At 35.6% G+C, this 13,788-nt stretch overlaps 1 protein-coding gene across 2 annotated transcripts; it reads left to right on the top strand.

Moving 5' to 3' along the window:
* uckl1a (uridine-cytidine kinase 1-like 1a) lies at positions 1 to 11,847 on the top strand. Of its 2 annotated transcripts, XM_058784878.1 has the most exons (16): positions 13 to 99; positions 1,601 to 1,787; positions 3,557 to 3,741; positions 3,898 to 4,004; positions 4,627 to 4,797; positions 4,948 to 5,019; positions 5,416 to 5,605; positions 5,691 to 5,752; positions 6,499 to 6,515; positions 6,833 to 6,931; positions 7,154 to 7,247; positions 8,003 to 8,065; positions 8,193 to 8,315; positions 8,632 to 8,739; positions 8,908 to 9,064; positions 10,589 to 11,847. In XM_058784878.1, the coding sequence occupies exons 2-16, from the start codon at positions 1,687 to 1,689 to the stop codon at positions 10,681 to 10,683; spliced, it is 1,644 nt and encodes a 547-aa protein (XP_058640861.1). In that variant the 5' UTR covers positions 13 to 99; positions 1,601 to 1,686; the 3' UTR covers positions 10,684 to 11,847. The 2 variants fall into 2 exon arrangements, with proteins under 2 accessions (XP_058640862.1, XP_058640861.1); XM_058784879.1 differs by lacking the exon at positions 1,601 to 1,787 and having other exon boundaries at positions 1 to 99.
* Positions 11,848 to 13,788: the final 1,941 nt, after the last annotated feature.

Raw genomic sequence — 13,788 nt, 5'->3', positions numbered from 1 at the left:
CTGTCGAGTCCAGCTTCATGGCGAGTCGGACCTGAGTGGAGAGTTAGGCTATGTGTGTGAGATGGAGTGCAGGAGGAAACACTCAAGCCGATCGAACAGGTATCACAATACAGCTGTCTGCGATACACCCTTTACTCTACAAACATATAGAGATAAATGATAGGGAAAGTGTCGATGCGTTTTTACGCAGGTGCATCTCTCTCTTACGTTGCTATCTGCTGATCCACATCGAGCCAAATAATTATTTTTTGGCATGGTATGGAACGATTAGGTTATCCATACTGTGGAATACAACGTTTCATCGTTCTGATGATGAAATAAAATGAATCATCATAAGAACATAAATCAGCATTTGCGTTAGTTAACCCCCTTCCTTCCCTCCTGCCCCAGATTCAGCAGGCTGCTGCTGCGCGCTAATGACGCGTTATTATTATAATGAACTATAGACTGAGGTCTCCCTCCTGACACGACATGTGTTCCCATTAGTGCACCATGGAGAGATCACATCCTAACTGATCCCCAACCGAGATTCGACCTTTGAGATGTCGATTTAATAGACTATTGTGGTGTATAATGATTCTTTAGTACCAGGTGTTATGACCTAGGCTATATTTTACTTTCTGTAAAACGTATAGCCTACATTATTATAGTTATATTTTACGTTTATAGAAGTTTTAGAGTGTAGATGTGCTGGCCAGCTCAGAATAAGAATAGGCTACTTGGAAAACAACGAAGTCAACTTTTAGTGTAACACACTACAACCTTTGATGTACAATATTTACTTGAAGTAGGCTGTGAGATTTTAAGTTCTCTATTTCAGTAATTTAACAACACATTTGCATTGCAGTAATTTAACAGCATATTTCTCTGATGTTAATTAATGGCCACATGGCATGTAATTAAAATGAAATGTTTGATCATTTTTATTAAACGTTTTATTTTGATTGTTTTCATTTTAAAATGTATTTTACATTATTACCGTATTATTATTATTATGTAGTTCCCTCATGAAGCCCAAGATTTTGTGATCCCCAGTTTGGGAACCCTATAGCATAGCATATAAAAAGCTATTTTGTATATTTTTTGTTCTGAGTAAAACAAGTCTGCAATCTCGCTTGTCTCCTCAAGAATTCAGGGGGAAAAAAAGTGCGGGAGATTGTGTCTCTCACTGTAGCGAAATATGATTATTGCTATCCATTGGGTTTTCGTTCTATTTTTTTGTTTTTGTTTAATTGTAACTATTTTCAACTGAGGTATTTAAAAAGAAATATCTGATACAAAAGTAGTTAAGTCGTTAAGCTTTCCTTTAGGCTCTCTGTGTCTCTTGGTTCTATTAATACTTCCATCCATGTCACCTGTAGAGCTGATCCTCTTATTCAATCAAGCCCACACACTGTGAGCGAGTTTTTTTTTTCTATTTATTAAAAGGTTTCTCAAATACATTAGTCAGTGGTCAGCTAACGTTCAAACTTCAGGGTTACTCTGATAAAACAAAGGCAGATCCCAGGGTTTTTCTACAGATCTGGTGCTTTCTTAGGGAAGGCGTGTGTTTTCCCAGTGCGTTCAGAGTGCTATGATGTCCGCCCTCTCTGTGACCCAGGCTTTGTGCTTCAGCTGTGATTATTAGCTGGTTTATCTGTGTTGGGCCGTTTGAGCTTCGATGAGAATGTGACCTTTATTGCTCATATGGAAGACAGCCGTCAGACTGTTTTAGCTGATATGAGCACGCTGCCTGGATACACAGGGGCCAGAATATCAGGCTGCTGGGCACTCCGTACAGATGGAGGGTAAGTTATTAAATGTACTGTTTAGTATTTAAAAGGTTAATTAAATGCCATTTTATCCACTCGTTTGAGTATAATCTGAACAGAGTGACATATGCAATTAAAGAGTAAATCATTAAAATGGCTAAAGTGCTGCAGCTGCTGTTTCCTTTAACCTTTTCGCTTTATAGTCTAGATTTTGAGTCTGCTTTTTTATTTCAGGGCCCTATACATTTTTAAGACGTTATGTCTTTTGACTATTACATTACCATAATAGTATCAGCACTTTTCTCTTTTGCTCTGTGTTGTTGAGCTGTTTTGAATGTGCTGTGACTGGTGGCCTGATTTAGTCACTCACTCATGTTGATGTTGATACAAAGAGTGAGAGAGACGCGATGCAGGTGGAAAGATCTCTTGGCTGCTGTTTTAAACCTGTTAAATTATTTCAGTTGGATTTTTATGATTGAAAGCTTGTTCATTTCAGTTTTAGGTTAAATCGGTTGATCGTGTAAAAGAAAATAGTTTAGACATTCATTCACACACGCGCGCGCACACACACACACGCCCACCATTGTTATTTTAGTAATTTTTACTGTATGTATTATAATAGTGTTTATACATTTGTATTAATTTTTAGAGTTTAAGTGATTTGCTTTGTCATTTATTTATTTTTATTTTGGTTTTAGTTGTATTAATTTTAGTACTTAAAACAAAACATATTTCATTTCATTTGTGAAGGCAACGTCTCTAATATGTGTAATATTCAATTTTATTTTTATTTGTTTTATTTCATAACAAAGATTGGTAACACTTAAAGCCTTTATGTATAATGCATTATAAAAGTAGTTTTAATTAGTGCTGGGCAACGATTAATCATGATTAATCGCATCCAAAATAAATGTTTTTGTGTACATAATATATGTATTTGTACTGTGTATAATTATTATGTATATATGAATACACACCCATGCATGTATATATTTAAGAAAAATATGTTATATTTATATATAATATAAATTATAATGTTTTTGTACCCTTTAATGACACTTTAAGTGAAGTGTTACCAAAAGATTTTTAATGGTTTTAGTTTTACTTTTTGTAGTATATCAATGACACCTGCTACTCACTGCCAGTTCATTTTGTAAGGCATTTACAATTGCATTTGCTATTTATATCCTATAAACATCAAACAAGTTATAAAATATATGTTCATAATTATAATAAACTACACAAAAAGAACACTTTGGATTTTTGTTAAAAGCAACTTATTTAGTTCTGTGGTACATGCTTTGTTTCTGTTTTTTTTTTTTTTTTTTAGTAAGTATTTGTTTTGCATGAAACATTATGGAATAATAAGGTTAAGTGTGTAATTTACATAGCTCTAGTGGCACCAAATAAAAAGTAAAAATAACTGTTGTCAATAAGGTTTCCCAAACACTCCACCTGTATTCGATTGGTTGGACATATAGATTGCCCCACCCCAAACACATCTCATTGGTTGAGCTGCTGTTGCTATGTTGGGCTGGTCAAACAGAGAACTGTTTTGCTAGAAACAGTAAAAAAGTGTTCACAATTTTTGGGAAAATCAACCTACACATGTCTTGGTAACACTTTACAATAAGGTACTAATAGTTAATGTTAACTAACTGCATCAACTAACAATGAGTAATACATTTAGCTCAGGTCCATTACATAATATTAACAATAATGTATTAAAAAATATTGAAATTAAGATGAACCAAGATTAGTGAAAACCTAAACTAAGATTAAAACAATTCTCTTTTTTGTTCCAGTGGAAGTGGTGAAGACTCTCTGGACAGACTCCTCCCTGCGGTCAGCACCTCTCGCAGGAAAAGCAGCACTCTGGGTAAAACAGAACCTCCACTGCTCCGCACCGGCACACGTACCATCTACACAGCCGGCAGACCGCCCTGGTACAATGAGCATGGAGCCCAGTTTAAAGAGGCCTTTGTTATTGGTACGAGTAGACGAAAACATACTGAATTCATGCTGAACAGAAAAATATCATTCAAATAAGATACTTTCGATACTGGCTCAGTTTGTTCCCTGTTAGGTTTTATTGTAGATTTGAGTTTAAATACTAAACCTGAATGAAGTAATCATGTTATTATAGGTCTGTGTGGTGGCAGTGCCTCTGGAAAAACTACTGTAGCCAATAAAATCATTGAAGCTTTGGATGTTCCTTGGGTGGTTTTGCTGTCTATGGACTCATTCTATAAGGTAAGATGTTTGTGAGTGTTTGTGCTTGTGAGAAGTTGAGTGTTTGTATCGCGTGTGAGAGCTGAATGAGTGATTGCTCCACCATGTGAGGTTAACCTGTTTAGTCAAGTGCTTCTGAAAATCTTTGTATTTTTGCTAATACTCATAATGTGTATCTTTAACTAGTATTACAGGTTGTGCTATGAAGAACCAGTCAGAAACTACACTTCTGTATTTGTGCTGATCTACTAAAAAGAACTGGATCTTAAGATCTTAAGTTGGACTGCCTTAGCTGTATACAGTATGGTTTTGAGTCACCACAAAGAATCATTCAGGATTTGGACTACACTGGTCGTGCTGTATGTTTTATTTCACTTTTGTGTTCCTCAGAAAAATAACAACATTTCATATTGAGACAAACTATGACTTTTTTTAATTTTATGTAGTTCTTAACATGTTTTCGCTAGTACTAATATATTAACAACAGCCCCAGATGCCATGGTTTATGTGATCAGAATATAATAGCATCCCTTGCATTGCTGTTAAAGCACATATGGTGGTAGGGCAGGATTGTGATCTTTCCAGTGTTTGTGTCGCCCCCACCTGTGATCAAACACGAAACCTTTATGTTACCCATCTGCAGGTTCTGTCTCCAGAGGAACAAGCTCTGGCTGCCCATAACGACTATAACTTTGACCATCCTGGAGCTTTCGACTTTGAGCTGCTTGTGACCACGCTGCGGAAACTTAAACAGGGAAAAAGTGTAAAAATCCCAGTCTATGACTTCACTACACATGGACGCCAGAAAGACTGGGTGAGTGTGTGTGGCAGATGTTTCTCATATTTTCCAGAAGTATATTAAAAATATATACCACAGATACAGTCATTATTTATTATAGTGATGGCTTGGAAAAGATTTCAGTTTGTTTGATGGTCTTTGCGTTTTCATTTCATACTCTTTCAGAAAAATGTTTATGGTGCCAGCGTTGTTATCTTTGAAGGCATCTTGTCCTTTGCAGACAAAGAGCTCTTGCAGGTATGATGAAATGTTTCGGTTTCTGAATGTTTAGTAAATACAGATAAAAATTCATAGCAAAGAAAGTGATAAAAATATTTTGGTGATGAAGTAAGGGAGATGTTGAAGGACCATTATCACAGATCCATCTTAATAACCTTGCATGAAATCAAAATTTGACTTTTGTGGCTTTTAACCCATATCGAATAGAATAGGATCTGTATGTGAATGTGCTCCTAGAAGTTGACAAAATAAATGCATTTAAAATGTAAAGTTTTTCTATTTAGTTTATATTGATTAGTAAAGTAATTACTAATATTGTTTACGTAAATGTTGATCTTGGTTTGAGTGTAAAAATATCTATGTCACTATATCCTACAACTGAAAGCATAATATTTCTTTTTTTTTTTTTTTCAGCTGATGGACATGAAGATTTTTGTAGATACAGATTCAGATATCCGGCTGGTACGGCGGCTGAGGAGGGACTTCACAGAGAGAGGCCGGGACATTGAGGGGGTCATTAAACAATATAATAAATTTGTAAAACCAGCCTTTGAGCAGTACATCGAACCCACCATGAGACTTGCAGACATTGTAGTGCCACGTGGTGAGTTCAACACACATGCATTGGTGCAGTGAATAATGGCAGTTTGCAGATATTACCATTATTTATTTCTCTCCTTCACACACAGGTGGAGGTAACATGGTGGCCATTGACCTGATCGTTCAGCATGTTCACAGCCAGCTAGAAGAGGTGAGTGAAAAAGGACATTATGATAGTGTCCTGTGAACTAATCTTATCCATTCTTCCAGACCAGGAGAAGTCGTTCACCTATTTTTTGTGGTCACATTGGTAGTCTGCCCTAGACAAGACATGTCAAAACTCTTTTTAACAGCTTAGTTCATTATGTAAACCTGAGTATCATCTCCAAAATCTAAGGGGCATATGGTGTCAGGGTTGCCAGGTCACCAAAACAAAACTAGCTCATTGACCAATCAAAAATAACCCAATAGCTCTTTTCCAAATTTCAAAACTCAAAATATGCCACTCCCATACCTAAAATACATATTTTACTGTCACTGTTTTGTGTTACACACAATTTCAACTTAAAAATCACTGTATAGTAATCATAAACAGTTTGTTTTCATAAAGGAGCTCACAGTGCCTTACCTTACAAAACTCATATAGCACCTTATCATTGGTAGAATATACATTAGGTAAAATATTACAAAACAAGCATTCCAGTCAATCTCTGTGCGGCATGTTGAATAGATTTGAAGATTCTTCTTCAGTTTCAGCTTTCTCCACATTTCCACACAAAACAAACAGAAACGGCGCCCTCTGCCTGTGAATCTAGGGAAAATGAGGTAAACAGTTGTCCTAGTGGTACTTACTCAAGAGAAAGACGACTTCTCTCACACTCTCAGCCTCATTCTTTCTCTTTCACTGTTTTTCACTGATCTTTCATCTCTGTTCTATTGCATGCATTCTCTCGGCAGCGTGAGATTAGTGTGAGGTAGAGAAGTTTTCCTCTTTCTCACACACCTTCATACATATAAACAAATTTTTTTAAAATATAGAAAAATTATATAGCTATATATATATATATATAGTTGGTCTTGTTGTGTATGTTTGTGCATTTAAACAGGACTATAACCCATAACTATGATTTCAAATTAAGGCAAACTGCCCACATAGATCCTTTAGTGACAGTGTTAGAAATGTCATGGACCGGTGTACATGCAGCTTTCATTTGTATTTGAATTGTCTTTTTCTCTTTGACGGTGCGGATGTGCTTTATGTCTCTGCTCTTTCATATGCACACACACACAGGGCGCTCCTGGCCACGGCCCATCAGTCCCAGCCGCTTCCTCAGACTCTCAGTGTGTTGGAAAGCACACCACAGGTCCGCGGTCTCCACACCATCATCAGGTGAGTGTCATATGAATCAATTCTCTGAAGAACATCAAAAGAAACCCTGCTTTTAAATGTTAATGCTTGTTGTTGAAATGTGTTTTGGAATCCATTCATCTGTTCCGGCTGCCATTCAGAATTCCTCACATGTGTGAATCAGGCTAATGACTCACTGGCCTGCTTTACCCTATTCTTTGCGTCTTTTATGTACTCCTCCTCAATTTTTCTGTTTGTTTTTAGGAACAAAGACACCAGCCGTGACGAGTTCATCTTCTACTCAAAGAGACTGGTGCGGTTGCTTATTGAACATGCGCTGTCTTTCTTGCCCTCCAAGGTGTGTGGGTGTTTTTCTGTGTGTATGTGTGCCACTCAGTGTCTTTTTTGCCAAAGTTTGATATTATTGTGCGATCAAAGCTGAATTTGAGATTTAAACTATAACTAAGGCTTGATTAAAATTTTAATGGAATGAATTATATGAGCTGTCAGTTACTAATCAAATTAATTGCTAATAATCACACATATAGCAATAAAATTTTTAATTGAGTTAAGTATATATGCCAGTTAATTAATCAAATGAGTAGCAATTAGCCACACATATTAATAAAATGTCATTTGAATTAATTACATTAAATGGCAGTTAATTAATCAAATACATTTCTAATAATCACATATATCAATAAAAATTTGAATTGACTTAATTATGCCTGTTGATTAATCAAGTGAATAGCAATAATTACACACACTACAGTATGCAACTACAGTTTCTTAATTAATCAAAAATTGCAATGAATAGCACTTCTATGATTATAAAATTTCATGGAATTAATTACATTAAATGCCAGCTAATTAATTAATTGGCACATTTAATCACTTTATTTTAAATTATTTATAATTAATTTGCCTGTTACTTTGAAAGTACTTTATAAAATAAATATTATTAATAAATGGTTTATACTGAGGTATTAATGTAAATATGACTGCCTTAATATACATATTTTAATGTCATCCCTTTTAATGAATACAGAATGAAACATTTTCTTCTCAGCTTTACTGTATGTATTATCACACAAATATCTGTCCTTTTTACAGGCCTGTTTCGTCCAGACACTACAAGGCCAAGAGTATGAGGGCTGCAGATTTAGTGGGAAAGGGGTACATTTGTGTGTCTGTTCATTTCCAGTATTTAAACATTCATTTCCACAATTAGGAATATTTTTCATCAAATATTTGATTTAAATCATATTGGTTTTGAAGCAGCACCTGTCCTTCTGTCACCTAGATCACAGGTGTGTCCGTTCTTCGGGCCGGGGAGACCATGGAACCTGCTCTGAGAGCAGTGTGCAAAGACGTCCGTATTGGCAAGATTCTGATCCAGACTAATCTAGATTCAGGAGAACCAGAGGTAACACAGGCCTCAAATCACTGCACACAATATCAGTAACGGATTGAAAATGCAATGAAGCCTTCTTGCTTGTCTTAGCTACTGTAAGAAAGATCTTACTAATAAATCCCAGTTTGACTAATTCTAGGAACTTTCTAGCTAAAAAAAAAAATGTATCTGTTATTTTCTTGGCTCTTCTCAAACCTGTTTTGCCTGTTAGTCTCTGTCTCCGTGGTAACAGATCTCCTGACTCCTCAGTTTCATTCTTTTTGGTGGCTGTGGTTCCCTCTTTCTCACTTCGTTTCCGTGGTAACTAAGACTCCCCCCCTCCATTTAGCTGCACTACCTGCGACTGCCCAGAGACATCAGTGAGGACCATGTGATATTGATGGACAGCACCGTTTCCACAGGAGCGGCAGCCATGATGGCAGTGAGGGTGTTGCTGGTATGTGGCTATCGACCCCATTCATTCCATAGTGTACATTCCCTGAATGGCTGTACAGACTGTACTCTGGCAATAAAATAATTAGGTGCCACAATTCATTGTGAAAATTATATATTTGTTGAATGTGAGTGTGTGTGTGTGTGTGTGTGTGTGTATATGTATACACAGGACCATGATGTCCAGGAAGACAAGATTGTGTTGGTGTCTCTGCTGATGGCGGAGTTGGGTGTTCACTCAGTGGCTTACGCCTTCCCTCGTGTCAAAATCATCACCACTGCTGTGGACAAGAGTCTAGATGACCTCCTTCATGTCATTCCAGGCATAGGTGAGTTTTCCTGACATAGATAAACTACCAATCAAAAATTTGTGGCCAGTAAGTTTTTTTTTTTTTTTTTTTTTTTAAATAAAGAATTAAATACTTTTATTTAGCAAGGATATAAAAGTGGAAATAAATACATTTACAATTTATTGTAAATTTCAAATCAAGCCAAGTCACTATTATTTGTATAGCGCTTTTAACAATGGAAATTGTGTCAAAGCAGCTTTACATCAGCTTGATATAATGCTGGGTGGCTTTATATCAGCTTTACAGTGTTTAGACGGGGAAATAAATTCTTTTTTTTAAACTGTTTTCAAAATTTATGATAAAAAGATGTTTATTGAGCAGCAAATTAGATTAATATCTGAAAGATCACGTGACATTGAAGAAAATTCAGCTTTGTTATTACAGAGACAACTTACATTTTATAATATATTAAATAGAAACTTATTTTAAATTGTAATAAATATTTTTGTTTTACTGTGTTTTTGATCAAATAAATTCAGCATGTGTAAGCATAAGAGACATTTTTCTCTGAAAGACATCTTTCAAAAACATCTACATTCATTAACACAAACTAACAATGAAAAATACTTCTATAGTCTTTATTAATCTTAATTAATAATGTTATGTTAAAGGGACAGTTCACCCAAAAAATGAAAATTCTGTCATTAAATACTCACCCTCATGTCGTTCCAAACCTGTAAGACCTTCGTTCATCTTCGGAACACAAATTAAGATATTATTGATGAAATTCAAGAGCTTTCTGACCCTGCATAGACAGCAACACAACTACCATGTTCAAGGTCCAGAAACGTAGATCAAAGCACGCATATACGTGCTAACACCGCTATACACCTCCAAAATGGTGCTAGGGTGACGTGAAGGAGAAGAATTGTTGAATAAAGTTGCTATTTTAGTTTTTTGCACACAAAAAGTATTTTTGTAGGTTCATAAAATTGCTGTTGAACCACTGATGTCACATGGACTATTTTGTCGATGTCCTTGGTACGTTTCTGGACCTTAATCGTGGTAGGACCCTTGCTGTCTATGCAGGGTCAGAAAGCTCTCGGATTTCATCAAAAATATCTTAATTTGTGTTCCGAAGATTAATGAAGGTCTTACGGGTTTGGAACGACATGAGGGTGAGTAATTAATGACAGAATTTTCCTTTTTGAGTGAACAGTCCCTTTAATTTCAGCATTTACTAATACATTATTAAAAGTTATATCTGTCCATATTTAATGAACTAATATATTTAATGAGCCAATATAAACTAACAATTAACAGTTGTATTTTATTAACTGATGTTAAGAAAGATTAATAAATATTGTAATCAAATGTATTGCTCATTGTTAGTTAATGTTAGTAAATGCATGAACTAATGTTAACTAATAGGACCTTATTATCAAATAACAAATGTCTTACTGACCTCAAATCTTTAAATGGTAGTGTATCTAAATATTATAAAGAAACGAACCCTACACTGTGTACTGAAATCTTGTGGGTGTGTATTTGCTGTCATTGAAGGAGACTTTGGTGACCGTTACTTTGGGACAGATGGGTCTTCATCATGGAGTGGTGAAGAACAGCAAGAACCACATAGCTGCTCATCAGAGGTTTGACCCGTTGTTCAAGCGATTCAGGCAGCTGTGACTAGCGAGGATCAACACTTACTGTAATTTCATAAAACCAGCCAGGAACAAAAATAGATTTGCTAGCACACTCATGAGGTGCAGTATTTTGTAGCACTTCATTTTATGACCATATGTTCATGATAGGATCTAAAACAGTAAACTGATTTAGCAGTAAACATATACATGTTACATTTGATATCTTATTCTGGAGTACTGTTTGTTCCTTAAACACTGTCACGATAGTTCAAAATGTTCAAACTAGACATTTTTATATATTTCTAAATATTAGTTTTTACATTTGTATAAATATACAAATGAATGGATGGCTGGACCCATTTGGCTGTTTATTAGTTTTACACATTCAACACATAATAATTTTTTTAAACACATTGTTTATTTCCCTCAATTCTACAATTTCAAGAGAAGTTTCTGTTTGATCATTCTTGAGGCAACTCCAAGAGAGCAGGTTGGAAGGGTTTTTTCCCCACATGTGCTGCTGCAGCATTAACACCAGGGGGCAGTACTTCACTCGTCCTGTCTCATTGTGATTTTGCAGGTTCAGTAAGGACATTAAAAATCCAACTACGGAACTAAAATGCATTTGTGGAAAATTTGTTGTTCACTCAAGAGTTTAGAGACAATTGAGCTAAAATGTTTCTACAATCTTAAAACATCAGAAGAAGACCTTGACCAAACCATGACCTTAATAGCTGAATAGAATAATGATTAGAGTGAACTCGAGGTGTTTTTGTTAAGAAACCCTGAGAGGAAACAATTGCACATATACTAGATACTGCTGGGTGAAGGTGAAGGGGTCTTCACTAAGAGGAACTGAAAAAATTTCTATTGCAATGGAATAATGAACGACCAAGTACAGGATAATTGTAGAGATGGTTATAAGTTGTTACAAGGAAAAAGCTATAGAAGGTTAGAAAAGATAGATGGGACATCTCTTTCAACAAAATGGAGGAAACTTGGCATAAACAAGTCATTTTTAAGATCAGACTGTTTTACCAAATAAGGCAACTGGAAACAAAGGGCAGCTGTCAAAGAATTAACCTTGAATGTCTTCAATCTCTTAATTTAACATTTTACAGGTTTGACTTATTTGGCTTGATGGAAGAGACATTTTTAAAGGACAGAATCTGCATTTAGGACAAAAAATATACATATATATTTTCCAGTAAACTCACAGCTATGAAATTCCAGGTCTGTAACTGTTCAGTATCACTTTGCTAAATTATTTCAGTTATTTTGATGTTTGTGTCGTGGTGCTCTCCTGAATGCGTGACGGATAGGCCTACTGACACGGAAGAGAAGAAATTGTTGAATAAAGTTGTTATTTTTGTTTTTTTTTGCACACAAAAAGTATTCTCGTAGCTTTATAAAATTATGGTCGAACCACTGATGTCACTTGGACTAATTTATCGATGTCCTTCTGGGACTTGAATGTTTAAGTTGCGTTGCTGTCTATGCAGGGTCAGAAACAATGACAAACAATAGGATAAATAAGACAATCAATTAACATGTTTTCCATTATTACATTTTATTAGCTATAGCTTCTTTTCTAACACTCTCTCTCTCTCAGTGTTGCCAGACATACGTTAATTATAGAATAGCCTATACGATCATTTTAACCTCTGTACGGAGGTGGAGTTTGGACCTTCCCACTAAGGTATGCTTAGTTATTTATCTTTAGTGGTAATTTGCAGTTCGTGTCAAAATGTTGTTGGTAGATAACTGTATTCTGTACGTTTGACTCGTGTACGATCATTTTCTTCCAAATATGATCATTTTTGGTAATTCACACGAGCGACTTATTTTTAATAATTCAACAAATAATTTCCTGATATATTTGTAAATATCTGGCATAATATATACCTAAAATAATAAAATAACCTAATGTACCATTCCACCAAAAATATTTAATAATGTGAATACTTTTTTGCAGGCACTGTACACGGCTGACATTGTAGACTCCTATAGAGACTGCGTTGCACTCTCACTAAGTTGCCACAACATGCAGACCCTTTCTCCAGTGCTCTGAAACATGGGTGACATCTTGACTTAGCAGAGCTCCTCATACATGCTGGATTCGCCTAGACAACAAACTGGTCTGCTACTGCAGCCTCAAGGTTAACCTGTTACTATGGAAACAAGTCAGCCAATAAAAAAACAGCAGACGGTTGCTATGTTGACTGCACCCTTTTTGTTTTAAGGATGACCTATTTTTTTTTTCCAGAGCAAGTCAGATGCAAGCTTGTGACACTCTCACACATAAACACACACAGGGACACACAGTAAGAGAGGTAGGAAAACAGGTTACACTTTTACAAACGCAAGTTCATGTTGTGGTAGAGGATTTGAATGGGAAAAAAAAAAATCCTATGACCTCCTCTATCTGTTTGAAATGTAATCTTACTGTGAAATGCGATGAGATTTTGTCTCAATGGAGGGGAATTCTTAAATACCATACCATGACAGTGAGGCAGTTGTCATAGGAACAGCATGTACCACAGTGAAAGGCTGATGTGACTGCAGCTTCAATGGCTAATTAGGGTAAACAAAGAACTCTAATACAATCCCTCATCTACCTGAGTGTATAAACTAATCAAAGCCGGTTTAATCAGAGCCTAATCACATCCAGATTTAGAATGAGAAATGTCCTCTGGAATATTTGCAGAACCTACAGACATCACAAAATGCAAATCTAACACAGGCGCACATTGGTTTCTTTTCTAAGTCAGTAAGTCAGAGGAGCAAGACTTGCCTATGTGTGATCTCACGTCTGTGAACGTCTTTGTTGCTGTAAAAATCCATTGTTCTTTTTAAATAACCTTCTTAATACTGAACTAAGAAATATTTAGTTCAGGTTTAGTTCCTCTTTTGCCATTCATTTGTCCCCAGAGACATAAATATTTACTGTAAACAAATCTGGTCTGATCGTTTAATTTTTTTTTTTTTTTTTGAACAAGCAAAACATCTGAAATCTGATTAAAATGAGAATTTAAATTCCTTATACAAAAAAAAATAAAAATCTCACATTCTTCACCTTTGCATTTTCATAGCCCTCACTTAGCTGTGGTACTTGCA

Source organism: Onychostoma macrolepis, chromosome 08 (assembly GCF_012432095.1).
Source record: "Onychostoma macrolepis isolate SWU-2019 chromosome 08, ASM1243209v1, whole genome shotgun sequence".
Taxonomy (NCBI): domain Eukaryota; kingdom Metazoa; phylum Chordata; class Actinopteri; order Cypriniformes; family Cyprinidae; genus Onychostoma; species Onychostoma macrolepis.
Note: the sequence above shows the minus strand (reverse complement) of the source record. Positions and strands in the feature narration are given on the sequence as shown.

Coding starts and splice junctions, on each gene's coding strand:
- uckl1a (XM_058784878.1), top strand. CDS start 1,687: ATGGAAGACAGCCGTCAGACTGTTTTAGCTGATATGAGCACGCTGCCT. Junction 5,606..5,690: donor AGACATTGTAGTGCCACGTG/GTGAGTTCAACA, acceptor CTTCACACACAG/GTGGAGGTAACATGGTGGCC. Junction 8,740..8,907: donor TGGCAGTGAGGGTGTTGCTG/GTATGTGGCTAT, acceptor ATGTATACACAG/GACCATGATGTCCAGGAAGA.